Raw genomic sequence first — 23,451 nt, forward strand, 5'->3', positions numbered from 1 at the left:
GTGAATTACATGTACAGTAATACAACATTGGTAGACAACCAAGAAATACACCACACCACCAGTTCAGATACCGCTTTTAATATCTGATGTTCATCACAATGAATAATTGAAGGATATTCTCACAGAAGTGAGCACAATAACTACAGTTTTCACACATGTTGGATAGTTGTCTGGTGTTATGTACAGAGATAGCTGTGCAGCACGATGTTTCCCTTACAAGTCGTCCCGCACACCGAAGCCGGGTCCAGTCGGCGGCGTTGTAAGACTGGTGAGTCCTGAGAGTGGTTCCGCCGCAAAACGGCCATTCCTTTAAGGAAAAGGCAAAGAAAAATCTGTTTTATACATGTAGCTGTCACTCTAACTTGCAGATATACAGTATGGATGGTGGGCAAAACAAGAAAATGAAGGTATATTTTATATGCATGTACCTGGGCCCAGCTTTTGGTGTCTTCCCTGCCTTCAAATCATCCAGTATTTCCTCTATATCTGCTGCTGTCAGATCCTCCTATACAGGTACATGAAACAAGCACCAATGTCAGCATATGATGAATTTCACCATTAAACAACAGACACTCAAGAACAAAGATAAAGGCTAAGTGCAGGTCATCTCGTCTCGTACAGCTGCATCTATAGTATACTAGTACTAATACATGTATGTACAAGTTTAATGTCTGGCTTCTAAAAAAGGGAATATTCAGCACACTTACGTAGTAGTTATCGTTGATCTGGACCATGGGTGCGTTAACACAGGCTCCCAGGCACTCCACTTCTATCAGGGTAAACATGTTGTCTTTGGTGGTCTCTCCAACATTGATTCCTGACAGTCAACCACCAAAACACATATTATTAAAGTTTTCTTGGGGATATGATTCTGAAACCATTACTACAATCACAAATCACTGAATCAGAGATAATACATAATAACTACAGCATGCATTCCAATACACTCAAAAGTCCTATACAGACTAGAGTTTATCTTTTTTCATACTGCTAAGCAGATTTCACATGTGTTAAGTAGTAAGTTACTGGAACATATCATAGGGAAAGAAGAGGATAGAACAGTACAATGTAGTTTAACCTACCTAGCTTCTTTTTGATGGCTTCCAGGATGACATCAGAACCGACGCCCCCTAGGTTACAGGGAGTGGTAGTGCAGATCTGCACATGGTACTTCCCTACTGGCTTCCTGAAACATAACACCAAACATCAGATATTAGTGACTTTGCTACAGTATAAGTCAGTATTACATATGCATATTTTTCTGTTTATATGGTAGAGACTGTTATCAATATTCAGAACAGACTGGCCTACACAGACTGGCCCACACAACAATAATGTGTGAAGGTATGTAATCTCTGAACTCCCTTTAACAATGTATTTACCTGTTAAACATGGTGTAGAAAGTAGCCACCTCATACACTCTCATTCTGGGCATCTTCAGGATCTCTGCTACCTTGTTCATGGCAGACAGGGGAACCCAGCCTAGAAAAATAAATACAAATTTACATATTATATCAGTAATCAACTCTATAATGTTACGTAACATTTCTACTGCCACCAACTTTGTAGGGACAAGCAACAAATGCCATGGACAGCACATGTGTGATTTACAGTACCTCGACTGCAGCCTGACTGAAAGATACTGATAGATGAATGAATCCACTCGACTTCATCCAAAATTTTTGTACTAATGTTTCCAAGTTGCCCCTACCATGTTGTCTCTGAGCCAGGTCCAGTACAGGGATGACAGCAGCAGCCTCATGTCCCACTGGGTAGTTGTTTATAATCAGCTGCACTCTCTGGTATGTAAAAAAAAAGACATTCAACAATGGCAAACAACAAAGTTAGCAGTCATTACAACAGTGACATTTAATCCTTATATAGTTTTTTGTTCTTCTGTCACATGGCTTGTACGGAATCGATGCCATTGTTTTTAACATCAAAACACTTGACATGACAATACATAAATTTATGTGTGAGCAAGGAGGTTAAAAACCTTGGTGTGAGTGTATGCTGTACTTTTGACTGTATGCGTCAAGCTTTGGGATCAGAAGCCCCATGAGGCCATCACCCCCCTGTGAATGGGGATGCTGACGTTCAACTTCGACTTTGAAGGACTACCAAGGTATCCTGTAAGCTGTACAGAATCATGAAGATTTAAGCTGACATTAATGGTACAAATCAAACCCTTACCTTCATGTTTTCTTCAGTGAATTCAAACGGTGTATCCGGGTTGTTTTCAGGGCTGTCACGGTGCTGTAAACAAAAATTACAGCATTTACAAGTCAACCCAAAGGACATAAAATGACAAGTATAGACTAAATCATTATTATAATTCATATGCTGATGCTGACTCAGTGAGTTGTACAGTGGTGTTGTGATAACCTACCACAAACAGCTGACCTCCACCGCCCAGTGCCGGTGCCGACCGGTGCAGGGCACGCGTCTGTCGCACCTGGGGAATAATACATGATAAATTTTGTATAAATCAGTTGTATATACAAAGCGATAACATGTAGTCAATTATGTCAAAGGATTATCACTTTTGCCAAGTTTATTATTGTAACTCATTTCAAAGTTATATGTATAATAGAGACTATGTGTAAGAATTAGCAGTATTGGTTGGGTGGATGAAAAAGTACAGGTTGTTTAAGGTAACAATATTAATAATAGGGTCTGATGTGAATTTTAGTTGCAAACTGAAGTTAATATTTTGTAAATATCCCAGTAAACCGGTATGACAAAAAATTGAGAAGAGCACTATATTTTCAAGAATTATACACTTGTGTGACATAGTGTAAAATCATTAAAACTTTATATCATATGAAAGATAAACTTATTACACATTACATATGTATCAAAAAGGCAGTGCAAAGTCATCGTCAATAAGAATTCCGTCGGGCGCTACGGGAAGTGTTTTGGACTTCATAATTTTTGTACGATCGTAAATATCACATAAAAGTGATATGTTACAAAACAATTTGCGTAACGGACCGGCCTAGCTCAAAGAGCTAAAGTTGCAGCGAACTAGTCAAGAAAACGATCGACAGAAACATCGTAAAATGTCATAAGTGTAACGTCATGACATAAGTGACACTAAAGGCTCGGGAAAGAATAAAATAGAGTTACCAAGGCGCTGGAAAGTTGACGAACAGTCGAGGACAACATCTTAATTATTTTCGCCCTCCCACTCTCCGAAAGAAGGTGAACATCCGGGACTTTCACCCCTGTACTCTCGCCAAATCTCGCGAGGAAAAGTCCTAATTAGTGGTTGCTAGGCCCGTTGCTATAAAGCCTTCGGTAATGACCATTATCTGTAGGGGTGTTGACTCTTATTTGAAAACTCAGAAAGCATTTTTTCAAACAATTTTTCTCATCAATGTTTGCAAAGCATATAACATTTACATATTAATTTAGTTCTATGAATTTTTACTGACGTACTTTTAAGTAGTTTTTAAATTATAAATACATCTTGGTACATAGTATCAAAAGTTTCACCGATTTCAAAGAATGAACTCTTCCGTTACCCACCTGTTGAAGTGGTCTCAAGAACCCGGCTCACTTCCAGCAAGACGTTATGAGTGGATTTGTGGCTCTATTATTACCTTGAATCCTATTTAGGGCAGGCGTATTGCAGTATCTAGCTTCTAGGGAGATACTACTGTCCTGAAGAGCCTCTGCATAATACTGGACACACCAGTTTACGAAATGTGGCACCCTTTCCTTGGACTAAAATCTTGAGCAGTTGAACTTTTAATACTTGCTCACGGTTGCTACATTTCTGTATTGACTTCTGTTTTGCTGAGATATCTTGAGAAACAGTTCGAGTTGAAGACTTTTCAAATGGCAGGTCGAACAGGGAAGACGGGGAAGAAAACGGGCAAGGTAGCCTTCGCCCCTCTGCGGACATTCTCACTCAAGGTAAGAGACATTTTGACAAGACAACTTAGAACATCTATCTATCTACATTCGTGTGAGTGTACTAGCTAGCTTGTATACACCGTACACACGGCCTTTTGTTTGTGGGTTAAATCTTACATCGTTAACTTTTTACGAATTCTTGCTCATTTTTGTCCTGAAATGTAATAATACTGGATATGTAGTCCCAGAAAACGACAATGTTTGCTAGTTCAGTCACTAGTACACTTCATCATGATCCCCCCCCCACACACACACACACTTTTCCTTCTTGCTGTGATCTGTGTCATCACTCTGTATCCAAATAATGAGCCAAGAAAACCTCAATGATTAAAAATACCCACACTGCATAGTTATCAATTGCCAGTGAACAATAACTCATAATAAATACAAATGACCCAACCCCCTCTGGGACCCTTCTATGACCTTATCTCACAATACTGTTTCTGTACACCTGTCATAAGTCCTGTCCTTATGGATTATTAATCAATTTGTCAAATGCCCTTTTGGTTGATGACATATTCCTTAGAGTATTCCATATTATATACAAACCTATATACGTTACAGCAACAGCTAGCACCCGGCTATCAAAATGGAGATTGCTACCATCCTATGCGTCACCTGATGCGGGAAGGAACTTTAGCTTTTTAAAACTACTTTTACCCTTTTTTACCTTGAAGTTGACCTTGTGTGTGTTTCCGGTCCTCTCCAAGTGCTCCTGGTTCCGACATGTGTAGCAATGTCTGTTGTCTGATGATTGTTTGCTGTATTAGTGTTTTATGATTTTGTCAGTATGTTGGCCTTGAAAATGTGACCTAGACAAGAAACACCTGTTAATTTCCATACTGTCCATTGTGTTGGAAAAGTATCATCATTAATAAGACACGTAGTTGACGACTCAATGATAACAACGGTCGCGACGTAGGAGTAGACGCTTTAATACAACATTCACAAGGAAGGTACAGTATGATAAATAGATAAAAACCTCTTTTCTCTAAAAGTTGAACTTTTCCTAAAACTTTGTTTGACCTTTCCAGGTGGTCCTGGTCCCCACAGGTGAGATGTTCACCATCGGTCAGGCATACCCTGAGATGCAGGTGTGGCAGCTGAAGGAAGCCGTGGAACTGGAGGCAGGAATCCCCTCCAACCTGCAGAGGCTCTCCTACCTGGATGAAGGTCCGTTAAATCAAGCGGCACAATTCTTTCTTACATGTCTGAGGGTAGAACTACTAGAAGGCATCATATAGTACCTGAGTTGCCTGGAGGACTCCCTCTGGTGTCTTCCTTCTAAACTGCAGTTTTAACCCACATGATTCCAACATGTCGATCCTATGGAGGATGATATGGTTACCGTAATGAAATGGCTAAACCTCTTCAAGTTGCACTTTTTCCTAAAACTCTGTGACATTTCTAAACTTGACAAATCCTGCTGTACATGACTTGGTAGGTTTACCAGTAACAATACATATGTACTGAATTACATGTACTTTAGGTGACATGCATGAGGACAGTGACCTCCGACACAACGACATCGTACAAGGCGGGACCATTAAGCTGAAGGTGTGGTCTCAGTGGCAGACACTAGTGGAGGCTGCAGCAGAGGGAGACATTGAAAAGGTGAGATAACTGAGCAAAATTTGAAGATCATAACACAGGTATTCATCATTAATTTATACTCCTAAAATGTGGCATATCTTTGCACTAATGAAGGATCATCACTTTGGAATGAAAATTGATCTATCACATAATCCTTTTTTTTGTTTCCCCCAGGTGTTTCAGTTGGGAGTGACACCTGATACCAAATTCCGGTCCCCCACCTCTGACTACATGGGTCCCCGTCAGCGCAGGGCCTGGTTCGCTGAGCGCGCTGCGGTAGCGCTCTTTATCGCCTCAAACCGTGGACATCTGGACCTCATGCACAGCCTCATGGAGGAAGGTGAGGAGACCAAGAATATAACATAAAATAAAGAAATAACAACTCATTAACTCCTATTGTTTATAAGAGTGTCTTGAAAGCTTTCAGATGGCAAATGTGATATTCAGGAAGCCCTAACATCTGCTCTACTGCATGATGACTGATTTAGGTGCCGACGTGAATGCCACAACACCATCAGGTCGAACTGCACTACACGCTGCGGCTGCTAGGGGGAGGGGAGAATGCGTGGACATCCTGCTGGAGAAGGGCGCCCGAATCAACGCCGCCGACCGGGAGGGGAAGACGGCTCTAACCATCGCTGCCGACTCCAACCACAAGAAGACGGAGAGACATCTGTTCCTGTTCCAGTGGCAGGTCCGTGCCACGCAGATGAGAGCCAATGGGTCATCCCAGGACGTCACCCTTAAGGCTCACCAGCTGTTTGACTCCAAGACGCCCACGTGGCTGAAGGGCACCCAAGGTCAACTGTACTTTGCCCAGATTCTCCCTCCCGGAGAGTTCCAAGGCACCGGGTTCTCCTCCCCTAAAAAGCATGAAGTTTGCTTCGAGAGAGAACGAAAAGGGTCTGAAAGATTTTGAAGATGCAGTGGAGGAAGATGCTGATGAGGATGAGGACGAAGAAAAAGACGAAGACACCGAAAGTGACGCAAAAGCGTCAGAAGTCTCGAGGCACACTGAAGTGCGATTCCGTGCCAAACTGGAGGATGTGGACTCAGACTCAGGGTCTGGAACGAGACGTACATGGAGCGAAACGTCAGGAAGTATCGGGAAACCCATCCTGAGAGTACGAGCTCCAGAAATTCACAAGGAGGACAAGGAAGACAGAACGTCGCACAGGTGGTTGGCAAGAAAAAATGTTCTGGATGAGAGAGAAGATGAAAGAGCACGTCAGCTACGAGCAAAACCAAATGGAAAAGTCACAAAAGTTACTGATAATTTCTTACAAACAACTGGGACTAAAGTTTTGGAAGGTTTAGACAGATCGTCGTCTGTCAGTGCGAGCTCATTTAGGACATGGCTGATGAAGAAGGATCTGGATTCATTAGGTTACTAGAATAAAAATTACATTACCCAATTTTGTTGCTATAATCTAAAGAGGCACACGTTTTTACACTTTTGTAAATAGTTATTATTCTGTTGTCAGGTAATAATCAAATTAGCTGTCAAGTGAAAATAAAGAGACTATAAGTACTGTTACTTCACATTTTATTGATTAATATTCTTTTGACAATAAGCCAAAGAGATTACACAGAGAGCAGTGAAAAATATAAATTTGATATTTTATGGCATATACATGTACATGCATTTGTATTTGAAAATCCATGCAGTTTGGATGGTTAGATGTAGATATCTCCTGATCAGTAAAATAAGTACTATATTTATGCTGGTTATGTTCGAATGATGTCAGATTATTTTGAAGTAGTTATGTATATTATGTATTATTAAAATATACTTGCAATAAGACTGAAAACAATGTTGCTTAGAGATTTTTTGTTTATACAAATGTGGTGTTTCTTTGTTAATAATACTAACTTGATGATTGCTTATTACAATGATATAATTAGATTATAATATTTGATTATATATTATTCTACTCATGACTGCCACTTCTTCCTCTATATCTACCTCAGCTGAAGATTCAGACATAAATTTTAAAGTTTTTGGGGAGACTTGGAAGTCTCTGTAGTTAAGATGTTCTGATGAAAGTAATTGCTTTTCATTTCAATAATATGTTACAACACTTCTATTCTGAATCAGACATTTATTAAATCCATCATACCAATGTTACAATAAATGTAGATTCTGAAATGATTCATTCAAAACAAAATACATGACGAGATGTCAACGTATTTTTCCATAAGTCATAGTTTGCTCTTCCTCAATTTTTTTACTGCTACAATCTATCATGATAATAAAGATAAATTCACTTTCAAATCACATAAATTTGACATACTGCATTCCAAACATGAAAACTATATAAACGGGTCTGACTTAAAATTTCACACCCATGTCCATATTACATAAGATTGTTCCACAAATTGTGCTTTAAGTGCGAACGCAAACACTTTCTGCATTAATCATGATCAATATCACAAAGGGATATGTTACAATGTGACGGAAGCCATTCATCATATCACAGCATCCATTGTCAGATTACAATAATAAACTATTCCAAATAGTTCGATAAACCACAAAAGTTGATAAACCATACTATTTCAAACGACACAAACAAATTAGTCATTCTCTTCTTCGCACGCTCCGAAGAGAAGACCACTTCCCGCCTATGTACACAAACAGAATATAAGGTAGTAGCCACCGTAGTACCGGCACTTATGTCGACAACAGTTGAATAAGGTGGGTTTACAACTTTACATGCATGAAATAAAGTCTCATTTGCAATAATGCTTCTAGTATCAAATATACACAAAATATAGAAAGAAGGCGTCAAGATTTGGAAGTCATATTATCAAATATTAGTACCATGTCACATTTGAGCATAAAAAAATAATACAAAATATCATCATGACATTGCTACATACGGCACTATCCAGTGCAGAGACTTCCATGGTCAGCACCATGATAGTCTTGATAGAACATGCTTTATAAATTCCTCCTTCTGCTCCGTGAGAGGTTCGCCCGCGGTCAGCCTGCGCTCCGCCATGGCAAGGTACTTCTGTTCCAGTTCGTCCAGGCTGATTCCATTCTTCCGGATTCGCCTCTGTAGGATGCGGAGCTTCAGGAGATATTTCAGTCGGGTCAACTCTCCCCCAAACTTCTGCCTCTCCTGTAAAGGAAAACCAACGACGTGTGAGTATAAATTATAATGTAAGTATCATACCATACTATGAAATGCAAGGGTGGGAATCACAAACTTCATGACGGCAATGACATGATTTTGATCGTATATAATATCAAGAAGGTTTAAAAACCTCCTTGACAATATTCATTATTGTGTGTTACTGTGGAAATTTACGGGGAAAAAATCATGGGAGGGGGGAATTTGAATGGCATGTATACGTAGGAAGTTTATCCAGTATCCAGGTGCAGTACATGCAACTCTAAAGCCTTGCCTGTTTACTCACATCGGCCGTCCCATGCTGAAGCAGCCACTTCTCCAGATCATCGATATCCCGTTGCAATTCCGTGATTTTGCGCTCGTTTTCTTCCCCCTTGTCTTCCTTACGTCTCACCATTTTCTTCATGGTCCCTTGGTGGTCTGGTGGTGAAGACAGACGACTTTCCACTTGCTGGTCATGCCAAAAACTAGCCGCGGACTGTGCGCGTCGATACTCTCGCTGGTCGACACCTCTAGATCTGTTCTTATCCAACAACCTGTTTGTAGGGGTTTCTCTCTGTGTATTTGGAACGTTCTGTACCTTCTTGATCTTCTCCATCGTCTTCTTGATGGTGTTCCCGTAGCGCAGGTTGTGTCGTATTGGCGTCTTGCATTTCGGGCAGGTTTTGAGTCGGATGTTTCTGTCGGTGATGTCCATCCACTGGTCCAGTCCACGAACCTCTATCACGTGACCGCAATCCTGCAGCTGCAAGAATCGGGCGTCGGGCTCATCCTCGATGCCGAAGATGATTTCTGTCAACTCTTCACGATCACAAATTCGGCACTTGTCCGGGCATGGCTCCCCGCACATACCGATGCATGGCCGGGCTTTCTTACACTTGCCACAACGTCGGGTCTTCCGGCAGGGTCGATTACACCGAGGACGGTCGCAGGGCTCACCACACGGCATTTCACATTGATAATGTCTACATCTCCACTCGCATGGCATCTGGCAAGGTGCACATGGCTCCCCGCATGGTGCCGAGCATTGGTGGGAGCAGACAAGCACACGATTGCACGGTTCCCTACAGGGCTCGTGCATTCTCCTTTGCCTGCAACTATCACATGTACCAGCACAACGGTGGCCGCATTTAAACAGTCGAGTGCACGGGGCGTTGCAGACAAGGTCGTCGTCGTCTTTTTTGTAGCACGGGATCGTCTGCTTGTGTGGACATCTGGGAAATGTCTTGTCGACCAATACTTGACATTTACCGCAAGGCTGACTGCAAAGCCTCTGACATCTGTGTCCGAGGTCACAAATGACTTTGTCACAGGGCTTTTGGCACTTGTACTCTTCATGATCCGGATCAGTCGGGTGGCAGCGCATTTCACAGACATGGCCACACTGTAACCTGTGTGTACCATAAACGATAGGGATTATGATAATTATAATATTTAAACCATGCCATTATTAGTCATAAAAGTTCAAATCGGCATGCACTGCGTTTTTTCATTGAGGTCATGAGGCAAAAGGTAAGGGTCAGACAAAATATATGAACAAGATAAAGTAAAAATATCAACAAGATAAAGGTTAAATCATTCAAAGTCAAACCACACTAATTTTCTGAGAACAATAAGTTTATGTACTGTTTGTAACATTACTTGCCTGAAGGTACACGGCCGCATGCATCCTCCGTTCGGTGCTTTCTCAAAGTCGTCGCTGGTTGACACGAGAATCTCGCTGTCTGGGTGATTTTGGCAGCTCAGCGTTAGACTTTCACCCACACTCTTTTGCTGTAGAAGTTCCTGGATGATCTGGGCAGTAATCAATTAAAATTTGAACTGAAGTCACAGTACAGTGCAGATAAGTATGAAAAGTGCCAAATGTCATTACGATAAAAGTTGTCATGAACTGCAGTAAATCACACTTTTCTTCACCTTGATCCATAATGTGCTCGCCTTTGCCAACATCATCAAGTTGCCTATAGTGAAGAAACCCTTCTTCGCTCTTGAGAGAGCAACGCAAACACGGTTGTCTACCTGTAAGTGCAATGAAATAATGTTTTCAACGTACATCTAATGCATTACGAACTGGGCCCATTCAGAATCAGGAAATCAGTAATTAATTAGTAATGCAATTTGATGTCTGAAATAGCCTTGGAAACAGGGTTTTGCAGGTAAAACCTAATATCGAATTCAATACAAAAATGTAGACATAAATTCACGGTGGGCAACGAAGAGATCCTTAGCTTCCCTCACCTTGAGAAATCCCACGTTGCCCTCGTCATTGCTCCGCACCAATGACAACAGGATGATGTCACTTTCCTCTCCCTGAAAGCTGTCCACGGTGGAGACGCGCACACCATCAAAGACCTGCCGCGGCATGGCCTTCTTGAAGTTCTGTAGTTGGCCCGTGTAGGTGGTGAGGATGGTGATTTGGGACGGGCTGTATCCTTGCTGCAGCAGGTAGCGACAGAAAGCGGCCATGAATTCCGCCTCGTGCATATTGGACCGGCTCTTCGTGTCTCTCTTCTGTTCCTCCCTGTGGGTGTGATTCACAAAGAACATGTTGGACGAGACGCCCTTGATGTTGTCGAAGTTGAGCACGGATTCGTGGTTGTCCAGCGACTCGTAGATGTGCGGCGTCAGGAGCCGTGCGAACTCTGGCCGCATGCGATGCTGAGACTGAAGCCGCTGACACTGCATGCCATTCATTATCATACGTTCGAATAGGGAGATACCCATGTTGTAGTTCGTCTCCAGGTCGTAAACAGTTGGCTTGGGACGGAGCTGTTGGTGATCCCCGATGAGTATGAGGTGTTGGCAGTGTTGAGACAGCGTTGTAACGATGTGGGCCTCCAGAACTTCTGCTGCCTCCTCTACAATGACAATGGCAGGTTGAATGTCTTGCAGGATCGAGTGGTATTTGGCCGCACCAGTAGTGGTCATTCCGACGACACATGCTTCTTCCATAATCCTTCGATCTTCCTCATTTCTGTACCCTTCAAGTCGACGGGCAACTTCCTCGTATTGGTCTACATACTTTCGTATAAACTGCCTGTGATGCGCGTGGTACTTGGCTAACCAGTAACGATAGAGGCGCCATCGATCGTTCAGTTGCAGCTTCCAGATGTTTGGGACGTTTCGAACTTCTTCTTGGGTCATCATCTCCGTCTTACTGAGTTCACGCCGTAGCTCATTTCTCCTTTTCTTCTTATTGGATTGAACCTGCCATCCTTCGGGATCCCCAGCCCGACGGTCTTTGATCTGCATATTCTCGAGGTCTAGGGCCAGGTCTACCACGCTGTTGTAGTTCCTTCTGTGTTGTCTGCTGTTTCCACGACCGTACAGCGGTTCGACGTCGTCGAGGAGTCGCTGTTCTTCTGGGATGTCCATGATTTCTATCCCAACTTCCTCCTCGTCCTCTGCTTGGGCATCATGGTTCTGCCTGTCTGCTCCGGGCAGGGCTTGCTCTCCAAGACCTAGCCAGTCCACTATTACAGATTCCCTTTTCTTTCCACCTAGCATCCACCTGTCCTCGTTTTGCTTGGCCGATCCCTGCATCAAACTGTCCCTGTGACGTTGGTCCAACATCAGGGTGTCTTCATGAAGGAGTCCATTTTGCGTTGCCGTCAACTGATCCAGATAGACATCCATCTGCTCCTGAAGACGTTTCATTTTTCGTGTTGCATCGGCAGCTCCCTTGTGCTTTTTCTTCTGGCGTCTCTTGTTCCTGATGTTTTTGAGATTAAACTGCTTTAGCTTCTCACTCTTGCTTTGCCCTCCAACTCTTACGATGCCTTTGTGGTAGGAATCTGCTATTCCTTCAAGAAATTGGTCAAGGGCATGATTTGTGTAACAGACCACAAGGATGGGCCCAGCCGCTTCTAGACCTCTTTGGACTCCTCGCCACTTATGACTGTTTTTCAGCAGAACTTCGATGATCTTGAGCCCAATGTAGGTCTTCCCAGTTCCTGGCGGACCTTGTATGATGGCGAATTCTTTAGTCAGTCCCAACTTGAAGGCGCGGTACTGGGACTCGTCAAAATTCAAATCTTCCGCTGATGGCCACATGTTGTCCCGAAGGACGGGAACTGAACGAACTGAACGAGTACGACTGCCATGCACGTTTTCAGCAACAACTGATAGGTCGTATGTGACACCCCGAAGATAGGCTGGTGGGTCGACGCCGTTAGCGCAGTCACAGTCCACGATGTACTTGAGGAACGGCATTGTGTTCTGGTCAACCTCTTGAAGACCTTTCAGGACGTGTCTGTAGGATTCAAAGAAGGCGGTTGACTCAACCATGATGAACGTCTCCATTGGGCTGATGTCTAACACTTCCGACGTATCACCTTCGAATCGAACTTCCACCCAACCCTGTCCAAGCTGTTTTAGGTCTCGATTTGCGACCGTCGCGAAGAACATGGTCTGAAACTCGTCACTGGAGAGGCAGACGAGGGATCCGTAGATCAACCGTTTTGACTGTTGCCACCTCACCCGTTGGAGCTCAGGTCTGCTACTATCGAACTGTATCCTGTAGACGATACCGTTATGAGCGTACGTCGGGTAGGCAACATGGACGTCATAGTAGACATAGATGTCTTGCGGCGTGCCTGCCTGACGTCCCGAACCACGTCTACGCATGTTTAGGAAATCAGTAATACCCTCTCGGAGCGGCCGTACGAAGTCTTCTCGCAGCAGCCTGAACTGGACGTCCAGATACGTGTCCACGTCAGGGTAGCGGCCACGGACGATGTTGGGGCGAAGAAACGGGTCCTTGTCAGTGTGGATGTCATAGAAAGTGGGGATGACCGACAGTTCCCTGAAATCGTCCGGAGGCGTCTCCCGTCGGGTGGCATGTTCCCTTCTTCCACCACGCTGACCATCCCTCCTACCAAAGTCGCCTCGTCCACGCCCAGGCCTCCCCCTGTAGCTGTAGCTGAAGCTGGAGCCGCTGTCACCTTCCATGGGTATGGGTTAACTACACAACGATATGTCATCAAATTTAAGACCTGCATCCACTTTTTGCCTCCCCCCACCCACCGCAGCTATGTAGATAGTAGCTATCGCTTGTGAACCGTGGCAACTTGACATGTATGCACTCTGTGCCCCTAGTTATAACAGCTTTCCCAAGTTAAATAACAACACTTGAATTGTCTCTCTTCTCATGACGTCAATGGAAGCGTCGGAAAATGACCGCACGATCACCACGGCCCTAAACAATTAGAACATATCGGGTTTCATTCCTGAATACCTCAGAAACAAAAGAGTTTCGGATGGGAAACTTGACTCGCTTCTAGGGTTTAATCCCCACACCCACCCCTCCCAATCGCTGGTACGTGGTCTAATTTTGAATATTGAACTAGTAATCTCTTGGCCACCTACTTGAGATGCATCTGAACGAAGGCCATCCATGCAAATATGTCATGCAATGTCTTCCCGCGAAAACTTATGTTGTTTGATCAGATAAAAAAATCTTGACGAAACATTTACAATTGCATCAGGATCAGAATGGCCAAAATATAGGCTAATAGCCAAAAAACGGTGAGGTCTAAATCTGACTAGAAACGTTCAAGCAAGGACATTATACACAGTATAATGTCCTTGGTTCAAGTTACAATTTGTTCACTGTGGCTCGTCATGCTCAGTAATGGTGTCTATACTGTACGATGCCAACATCGAATAAGCGATTGGGCGTATACGTACGTCAAACTAGAACTCACCTGTCCTCTGCGAGGGAAGCCACCGAACGTTCTTTCCCAGCCAGTTGGTACAACTGAGCTCATGACCACCTGCCTACAATCTGATGTCCAGACGGACCATCCATACGATTTATATCTAGCCTGCCGGGGCTTTCAGATGACGTCACAGTTTCGTTACGTCACTCTGTATACGGACCTTGTATACGGACGAATCCACTTCTACAGTTTTTACACCGTCACTGCCTTAAACAAACAAATAGAACATATCGGGTTTTATTCCTCAATAGGTCAGAAACAAAAGAGTTTCGGCTGAAACTTGGCTCGCTTTCAGCCCCCCCCCCATGTTAAATAGTTTGTAATCGTTAGTATGTTTTTGAAAATTAAAAATTGCCTTTTGAAATAGTAGTCTCTAGATGTTAGACCACCTACTTGAGGTGTATCTGAACGGAGGCCATCCATGCACACGTGCCTCGTAATGTCTCCTTTAATATGAAACCTTTACGATGTATGACCAGATTAAAAGCCTTGTCGAGACATTGCATATAGGATCACAATGGCCAAATATAGATACTAATAGTCAAGAAACCGTGAATTCTAAATCTGACAAGAAACGTTTCAGCTGCAATTGTCCATTGTTGCTTATCAAACTCAGTAATGCTGTCTATATTGTACGGTGCCAACATGATTGATAATGATGAAAAAGCAATTGTAGATACACGTACGTCAAACATTAGAAAATTAATTGCAAAAAAAGTTAACGTTACGTAGTTAGTCAACAGCAAAGATTACTAAAACATCAAAGTCGCTAATATTGCTTGGCGCATAGTTGGCAGGTATAAGAAGCATTCATGGATGTAAAAGAAGACTGCATTTCATCTGTATCTTCTATCGATACTTGATAATAACTGAACTCACCTATCTTATAGCCGAAGTGGAATCTCACCTTGAATACATCAAATGCTATTGAAGCCACAGAACGTACTTTCCCGGCCAGTTGGTACATGTCCAGTACATTTGATCTCATGACCCACTGGCCACAATCTGACGACCGTCCATGTGATTTATATCTAACCTGCCGGGGCTTTCCGATGGCGGCACAGTTTCGTTACGTCACTCTGCACCGCAGGATTGTTGACGAAACCACTTCTGTGCGGGCATACAGCTTTTACACTGACACTGCCTTAAACAAACAAAGAGAACATATCGAGTTTTATACCTCAATACGTCAGAAACAAAAGAGTTTCGGCTGAAACTTGGCTCGCTTTCAGAGGTTTTACTCTCCCCCCAGTAGTCTCCAGGCCGCCTACTTGATACGTACCTGAACGAAGGCCACCCGTGCAGGCGTGTCATGCAATGTTTTCTCGTGAAAGCTATCCGGTGTTTGATCATACATGTAAACTCCAATTTCCGAATCTACTACGGCCTTACAGTTTTTTTTAGATAAGCGCCACGTTGGAGTACAATGTACTCCCGTTAGTTATACAACTATTGCTGCCAATAATAATATGTTTCCTGCCAGGAAACATCAGTGGCAAGCAAAAAGGTAAATTGCCAATCACTCCCCAAATTTAACAGATGACTGTTTGATAGTGTAACATGATTTTGGCTGTCCATATTTTGTGACGCAACCTTTTTGGAACTGTGCCACTTACTAGGGCGACCACCTTCTCGTCAGTAAACCCTAGCCTAGTACCAGACGTAAACCCTCGAAAGTGTGTGTGTGGGGGGGGGGGGGGCAAATCTGAACAATGCCTCCGATCGTGTTTCAGCTAAGGACAGGTCATCGGGGATATTGACATCATTTTCTTCGTAGAAGAAACGCATTTTTCAAGAACAAACACAAAACTGTGTCGTAAATACTATGTTGGAAAAGAAGCATGGATCAAGAAAAACTTAAAATGTACAGCCAGTATATACAAGACCTCGGTGGCCACTCTGTAGTCAACCCAGCATATGAGCAGCCCCTTACTTTATCTTTATATAAATTAGAACCTGTAAAAGACTGTTCCGAACTCAGAAATGACAATACGTATTTGAGTTATAGAGATATTCATGATCATTCAATGTGAACTTTCAACTTTGAACTGTATGCTATATATATATATACATATATAACAGTTGTCACATAATTTGGAGAGAAATGCCATCTTACTTTCTTTTGTACCATTTACTACAACCTCTCAAGCTATAATGTTGAAATTTTGTGCATGAGCAGTATAAAAAAAACACAAACTTTGTAAGCATGTACATTTAAAAACTTAACTTCTACTCCTGTGGCTCTGAGCTGAGATTAACTACTCTATGTCGAAAATTGGTCTGCTACTAGCAGAAAAACAACATGCCAGTCATAAAACTTCATACGGTGCCAGTTCGTCCATAAAAGGGGAATTATGTGCTTTCTTCTTTAGAAAATGATCTCATTATTTGCCATATTCATATAAACATAAAGAGAAATGATATGACGAGTTTTCCCGTTTGAAAAGTTTTCTTTGATATCAACTCTTTCAGATCATCTTTTTTCATCAAGAAAATTAGTCCGCCGCTGTAGAAAAGAAAATGAAATACCATTCGCAATACATCATATCACGCCATAAAAGGGCAAAACGACACCTTATTTCTTAGACTAATCGCTACAGGATTACTAATATTCATACCTATTTAACTGTAAAAGTATAGAATGTGTACACCAACCTGTCAGTAGAGTAAACATGTATGAACAAGCGGAGCCGGTCCGGTCCTCTCTCTCGGGGCCCGGCAGAGGCCAAACCAGCCGGCAGGAACCTACCGTACACCTGAGTACTTCAACAGGACGTGTTCGCTACGGCAAGGCCGCTTCTGACAAGCAAGAAGACGGTATAGAAACGTCGTCAGACGCGTACGAAGAAGCCGAGGCGGTGAAACGTCACGCAACGTACACGTCTGCAGGTAGCTCATGTCGTTGTACCTTTATCTTTTTTTCTTTTTATATAAGACACTACAAAGTTTATTCTTCTAGATTCTGGTCTTCACATTAATACATCCTGTGGTACCTATCATGTTAACGGTTTGAAGGTAACTTTAGAATAACCTAAACAGGTTATTTTTCTACAGACCGCGCGTATCAGAGTGAAGCAAGCGGTCGCCGTGCTCGAAGTTTCATCCGCTCCCACCGCAGCTGCTTGGCCGCCGCCACCGCTGTGGTGCTGAGTCTGATCGCTGTGGGACTCGCCTTGGCTTGCTTCATCAATGAAGAGGTAAGCACAGCTAAATCGTAAGAGCGTTTATCTCCTTTTTTGTCGTCAAATGTTCTTACAGAAGGTAGCTGATGTCTAACACCCCCTTTTGTTCTGGTATTTCCTTGTCTAATGCCCTTCCTAATTTTTGTGCTTATATAGGACATATCACATCTGTCAGATACTTTCAACGACCGAAACCAAACTGCTGCCATGGGGTGTCTTGGTGGCAAGGACAAGATGCTAGGTAAGGTAATATGAGCCTGATATACCTATTTATACCACATGTGCTGTACTTCTGTTCTGAATGATACGGTTAGTTGCTGGATTGAGACGGTCTAATTTGGCACCACTGTGCAGTCATTACAACTACTGTGTGGGTCTGACATGTTACCGACCTTGTTTATTTACCTCATGCTAAGGTCACAATTTAGGGCCTGAACAGGCCTTTTCTGTGGGAACGAGAAGTATTATATAAAAGACAAGAAGACACCAGAAGTTAAAAAAAACAATCATAGGTACTATGTATCTACTTTTGATGTGAATTGTATATTTTTCATTTATGCAAACAGCCCGGCCGGGCCACGGTTAGAAAATGTGACCTTAGTATTAATATGTCTGCCCGCTGCGTGTGAGGAAAAATGTGTCAACCAAACCCAATCAACAAAATTTGTTTCAAGTTGAGTGAATGTGAATATCACATAAACATAAACATTTATTCAAATCATGACCGCATTTGAATAATTCATGAGTAAATGCTATAATAGCCTTCTTTGTTAAGATAAGACTGTCATTGGCTGGAAAATATGTAAGGGGTTGAAAATAACACATTTATGTATAATGTAATAGGCCATCGTCTTTGAAGTTTTTGTGGCCAGTGTGATAATCTGGTTATGCTAATTCGAGGCTTTGATGATAGGAACATCAAGGACATGTCGTATGGGTGCGAAATATTGTGTTGTTCCCCTTGCTAGACGACTGTCTGCATTGCAATATGTGTCCTGTCTGTGGTTTGACAATAAAAGCTGGGTGTTCGGTGGGTTGGGAGCTCGGTCAGGAGACAGTCTGAGAGAGAGACAGCTCGAGAGGAGGTTACAGAGAGAGACTGTCCCAGCCCATCGTCTCCCGTGCGTGCGTGACGGCAATTATGCCTGTGTCCTGCGTGTGTTCTTGCTAGCCCTGTAGTTAGTCTCCCTTGCAGCATCCTAAAAGAACCCGGTGAATACCACCTCGGTTACATTTGGCGACGAGGATGGGATGCTGTGTCAACCAACATCTAGGGGGACGCTGCAGGGCAAAGCCACGCCGGGACCAGGAGGGCCGGAGACGCGCACGGGAGGGCAGGACCGACGCCAGAGACAAGCGGACCTCGACAGGCGGGCCACGACGAGAGGAGGCAGCGAGCCTGTTTCTGTAGAGCCGCAGGAGAGGAGGGATGTCGACAGGGACCAGAGCTGGGCTGGGAGAGACCGGGAGACATCGGCCAGGGATCAGGGGAAGACGCCGGGCGTTCGGACGGAGGACAGAACCAGGAGCCGGACAGAGACAGTGAGTGGGCCGGTGTCGTGTGGGATTTGAGAATGCCATGTACGCTCTGACTGACCGCCTATGTCGAAGTTTTGGTCGAAGTGTCTTCTAGCATTAGTTTTCTAGATTTGGTAGTGTTTTAAAGAATTGATAATGTGTTGGAAGTGGTGACTGAACGTTTTCGGCTCGGATTTATATTTTTAGTCTCCTTCAGCAAGAACAAGGAGTTGAGGAAAGTTTGATGTTCATTTTGAAGTTGTAGATGGTTCTTCTGGAGAGTTGGATGTTGGAATCCTGTGGTGTTCGAACTTGGATATATTCATCTGATGTTGGTTTTATAGAGTCTAGTTGGAAACTGTGATGGGTGGTGTGATCCCCGGGGAAACCCAGACTTCGGGGGTTGGACTTCAGTCCTTCAGGGGGTTACATCGCCTGGGTTAGATAAAGTCTTGAAGTCGAACAGTGTTTTTCGCTTGTCTGTAATTTGTTCTTTGCACTGTTTTTTCTATATCCTTTTGAGTTTTTATGTTTTTGCCTCTGGAGTTTGGACAGTGAGTCCAGGACTTTGATTTGTTTTGAATATTCAAAAGGTTGACAGTTTGAATATTAAGCAGGTAGTGCGGTGTTTTTGTTGTCTTTTCCATCATGTTATCTTTGTCCGTTTTTGTTGTGGCTATTGTCTTAGTTATCACCTTGAAAGTGTAAAAAGGACTTTTAGAGGATGTTTGGGAATGTTCTTCATATGGAATCAAGTAGGGTAGCTTGTTGGGAGCTCTACCAACTCCCTCGGTTGAGCAGGGGGCTTTGCCTCACTAGCCCAAGGTCCTGACACAACCTTGGAGGTAATACCCTACGGACTCCCAGGGTGAATGTGTATTGAGCGGGCCTGGCTCGAGGTTCAAGATGGTTTCATTATGATAGCATTCATTTCTGACAGTCTCTTTGTAGGTACGGGCTTTTAGTTAGTCGAGGGTACGGTTTCCACATGTCTGGGTAGGGCGGTCAGTTGAGTCTACGTGCGTGGTTGTTCTTTCTCCATGGCTAATCCCTGCACTGCCACACCTGGGCACGAGAGTGATGGCGGCAAGGTGTTCCAGGCACCCGTTATCCATGCCCAACCAGGACGGGCCGATCCGGTCGTGACCCACACCGGGAAACTTGAAGCAGCGGAGGGATCACCGGGACACTTCTCCAGGAAGTCGGCGACCATAGCTGGGAGAGCAGGTAGATCTGGAAAGGACGTCCGGTGGCGGTGCGACGAAGGGAGGGGGAGAGACAACACGGCACGGTGGGAGACGCGGGGGACGAGGTGCTGATGATGACGTGTTGAACTTAGGAGCAGCAGGGAAGGCTGCAGTGTAGCGACGGGTACCAGGAGCAGCAGGGAAGGCTGCAGTGTAGCGACCAGACCGAGAGCATCCAAACATGAGGAATCCCTGACGACCTGACAAACTCTGAACTCTCTATGAAACAATGTCCTCCATTTCTATTTGTAGTGTATCATATGTATTATTTGTATCCTGTTTTATTATGGAGTCCTAAATGTATATTTGCTGTATTTATATTTGTTGTTTTATAAAAACAAAACGCTGTGCGCTCGCCGGGACGGCTCGCATTTAAATAGGGGTGGGTGTAAGGGGTTGAAAATAACACATTTATGTATAATGTAATAGGCCATCGTCTTTGAAGTTTTTGTGGCCAGTGTGATAATCTGGTTATGCTAATTCGAGGCTTTGATGATAGGAACATCAAGGACATGTCGTATGGGTGCGAAATATTGTGTTGTTCCCCTTGCTAGACGACTGTCTGCATTGCAATATGTGTCCTGTCTGTGGTTTGACAATAAAAGCTGGGTGTTCGGTGGGTTGGGAGCTCGGTCAGGAGACAGTCTGAGAGAGAGACAGCTCGAGAGGAGGTTACAGAGAGAGACTGTCCCAGCCCATCGTCTCCCGTGCGTGCGTGACGGCAATTATGCCTGTGTCCTGCGTGTGTTCTTGCTAGCCCTGTAGTTAGTCTCCCTTGCAGCATCCTAAAAGAACCCGGTGAATACCACCTCGGTTACAAATATTATCACCATCATTCGTCCGTCAGAAGGGTTAACATTATTTGGTGAAGTTATGAAGTCGTGAAACCCTTGTTGTAACATACAACACACATGACGTCTCAACAGAGCCAGATCAGGATTTGGAGGAGGTGATACAGCAGCTCCGGGCTGACATGACAGCTAAAGACCAGAAGGTCCAGGATGAAATACAACAGCTCCACAGCGTTGTGGCTACGATGACGGCTAAAGACCAGAAGGTCCAAGAAGAGATTCAGGAGCTCCAGACCGAGATGACGGCTAAAGACCAGAAGGCCCAGGATGAAATACAACAGCTCCAGAGCGTTGTGGCAACGATGACAGCTAAAGACACCGAGATGACGGCTAAAGACCAGAAGGTCCAGGATGAAATACAACAGCTCCAGAGCGTTGTGGCAACGATGACGGCTAAAGACACCGAGATGACGGCTAAAGACCAGAAGGCCCAGGATGAAATACAGCAGCTCCAGAGCGTTGTAGCTACGATGACGGCTAAAGACCAAAAGGTCCAGGATGAAATACAACAGCTCCAGAGCGTTGTGGCTACGATGACAGCTAAAGACACCGAGATGACGGCTAAAGACCAGAAGGTCCAGGATGAAATACAGCAGCTCCAAAGCGTTGTGGCTACGATGACAGCTAAAGACACCGAGATGACGGCTAAAGACCAGAAGGCCCAGGATAAAATACAACAGCTCCAGAGCGTTGTGGCTACGATGACGGCTAAAGACACCGAGATGATAGCTAAAGACCAGAAGGTCCAGGATGAAATACAACAGCTCCAGAGCGTTGTGGCTACGATGACGGCTAAAGACCAGAAGATCCAGGCCTTGGAACAGCGACCGTACATCGAACGCTGTAAGTAATGTTAGACTTATCTTATAGACTCTAAATTTGAAGTGATCAGAGTTGAGTTGGTTAAAGGGTCATTAGTAAATAAATGTTTTAAGGATTGGTTCTGGAAATGAAAAGGCTTATTTTCATACTTTTTTGTTTTCATGAAACTGCAATTTCTTTATGCATGGAAAAGAAAGTTTAAATTGTAACATATCCTCCATTTTACAACTCCATCTTTGTCAAGAAATGAGCAGGCTGCTCCTGTGACGTCACGTTAAGAACGTGACTCAATGAGCAGTGGATCATGCATAGGTTGCAGAAATTTGTGGCGTCCCGTCTCTGTTGAGGGATGGTTGTAATGCCATGTTTCATAAGGACTTCTACCAACACAGATGAACTTTAAACCTACGATTTCTTTCCATTATTTATTTGTTCCTCCTTTTGACTAAGGCGAGTCTGGTAGGCTGGAAATTCCATGGACCTCTTTAAGGGACGGTTATGGAAATCGCTACCGTGACCTGACCGCCACGTTCACCACGCCTTTCCGGAAAACCCCCGTGGTGACTTTTGGCTTCGTCAAGCTGGACGATGAGAGGGGTAAAAATCTCCGAGTCACAGCCGAAGTGACGTCAAAATCAATGACACGTCTGACTGTGCGAATCCTCACATGGGATGATTCTCGGCTGCACGGGGCTGCTGTCCACTGGATGGCATGTGCATGAGGTGTAACCTGTCTACTTTTTGGCAGAAAAATGTCAAATGTTTCAGCTCCAGACCGAAAAATTTCAAATATTTCAGTTTTCTGAAATTGAAAAAAACTGATATTCTTTACCCGTTTTCGAGCCCCCATTCTGAAAAGGTGCGTAATCTCTCACGAAGGAAGCGAAAATCATTCCGAGATTTTGCCAGTTGGGAAACGAGATGGGGCCTTTTGGGGGGCTTTACTTCGGGTCTTTCCTGCTCTTGTTCTTGACCTTGATGCCCACCCCAACTACAATAGTATATAAATATCACGAATTTATCGGGAAAGAAACGTTTCAATCTTTTATTTGTTTGTTTTGAGACAACATTCCTAGACCGGCTTGTACCAGCGGCTGAATACGGAGTTAGTTGTCTATAACTCTACCATTTCGGTGTTATGAAAAACGTAGCGTTTAGACAAAATAAGACACGTGTACATCATTTACCTCAAACGAATTTCTGTACTCAGTTGGAATATTTTCAGTGGCATGTTAGACATTTGGCAGATTAAACTTCAGCATGTGTAATTTGAGCTACAGTTTACATAGTGCTTCAACTTGATCCTGTAGTAACATGTACCTCTGTCAACATTCATTTCTTACTAACGTAAATTTTACTCCGGTCATGTAGCTTTACCAAAATATTTCTAGCTGTAAAAATATTATTAGTACTGTAAGTGCACATTACATTGATTATTCATTTGACAATAAGCAACATAC

General features: G+C 43.6%; 4 protein-coding genes across 4 annotated transcripts; 2 read left to right on the forward strand and 2 right to left on the reverse strand.

The window, feature by feature from the left end:
• Nucleotides 1-62: 62 nt before the first annotated feature.
• Nucleotides 63-3,263, reverse strand: LOC109482044 (NADH dehydrogenase [ubiquinone] flavoprotein 2, mitochondrial-like). Its single transcript, XM_019784697.1, has 9 exons — nt 3,130-3,263; nt 2,390-2,455; nt 2,194-2,256; nt 1,712-1,799; nt 1,383-1,482; nt 1,083-1,186; nt 708-817; nt 429-505; nt 63-307 (listed from the first exon to the last, which is right to left on the reverse strand). The coding sequence occupies exons 1-9, from the start codon at nt 3,166-3,168 to the stop codon at nt 214-216; spliced, it is 741 nt and encodes a 246-aa protein (XP_019640256.1). The 5' UTR covers nt 3,169-3,263; the 3' UTR covers nt 63-213.
• A 222-nt stretch (nt 3,264-3,485) lies between these two features.
• Nucleotides 3,486-6,946, forward strand: LOC109482028 (ankyrin repeat domain-containing protein 60-like). Its single transcript, XM_019784679.1, has 5 exons — nt 3,486-3,921; nt 4,956-5,094; nt 5,411-5,535; nt 5,689-5,854; nt 6,003-6,946. Exons 1-5 carry the CDS (start codon nt 3,844-3,846, stop codon nt 6,431-6,433), a joined length of 939 nt encoding a protein of 312 aa, XP_019640238.1. The 5' UTR covers nt 3,486-3,843; the 3' UTR covers nt 6,434-6,946.
• Nucleotides 6,947-7,813: 867 nt separating this feature from the next.
• Nucleotides 7,814-13,601, reverse strand: LOC109481961 (NFX1-type zinc finger-containing protein 1-like). The gene is made up of 5 exons (XM_019784577.1): nt 10,890-13,601; nt 10,569-10,670; nt 10,297-10,445; nt 8,926-10,042; nt 7,814-8,639 (listed from the first exon to the last, which is right to left on the reverse strand). Exons 1-5 carry the CDS (start codon nt 13,599-13,601, stop codon nt 8,424-8,426), a joined length of 4,296 nt encoding a protein of 1,431 aa, XP_019640136.1. The 3' UTR covers nt 7,814-8,423.
• Nucleotides 13,602-16,639: 3,038 nt separating this feature from the next.
• LOC109482077 (interaptin-like) lies at nt 16,640-22,761 on the forward strand. Its single transcript, XM_019784739.1, has 4 exons — nt 16,640-17,260; nt 17,426-17,577; nt 21,376-22,012; nt 22,442-22,761. Exons 1-4 carry the CDS (start codon nt 17,044-17,046, stop codon nt 22,711-22,713), a joined length of 1,278 nt encoding a protein of 425 aa, XP_019640298.1. The 5' UTR covers nt 16,640-17,043; the 3' UTR covers nt 22,714-22,761.
• The last annotated feature ends 690 nt before the right edge of the window (nt 22,762-23,451 follow it).

This window comes from Branchiostoma belcheri, unplaced genomic scaffold (assembly GCF_001625305.1).
Source record: "Branchiostoma belcheri isolate BF01 breed outbred unplaced genomic scaffold, Haploidv18h27 scaffold59, whole genome shotgun sequence".
Taxonomy (NCBI): Eukaryota; Metazoa; Chordata; class Leptocardii; order Amphioxiformes; family Branchiostomatidae; genus Branchiostoma; species Branchiostoma belcheri.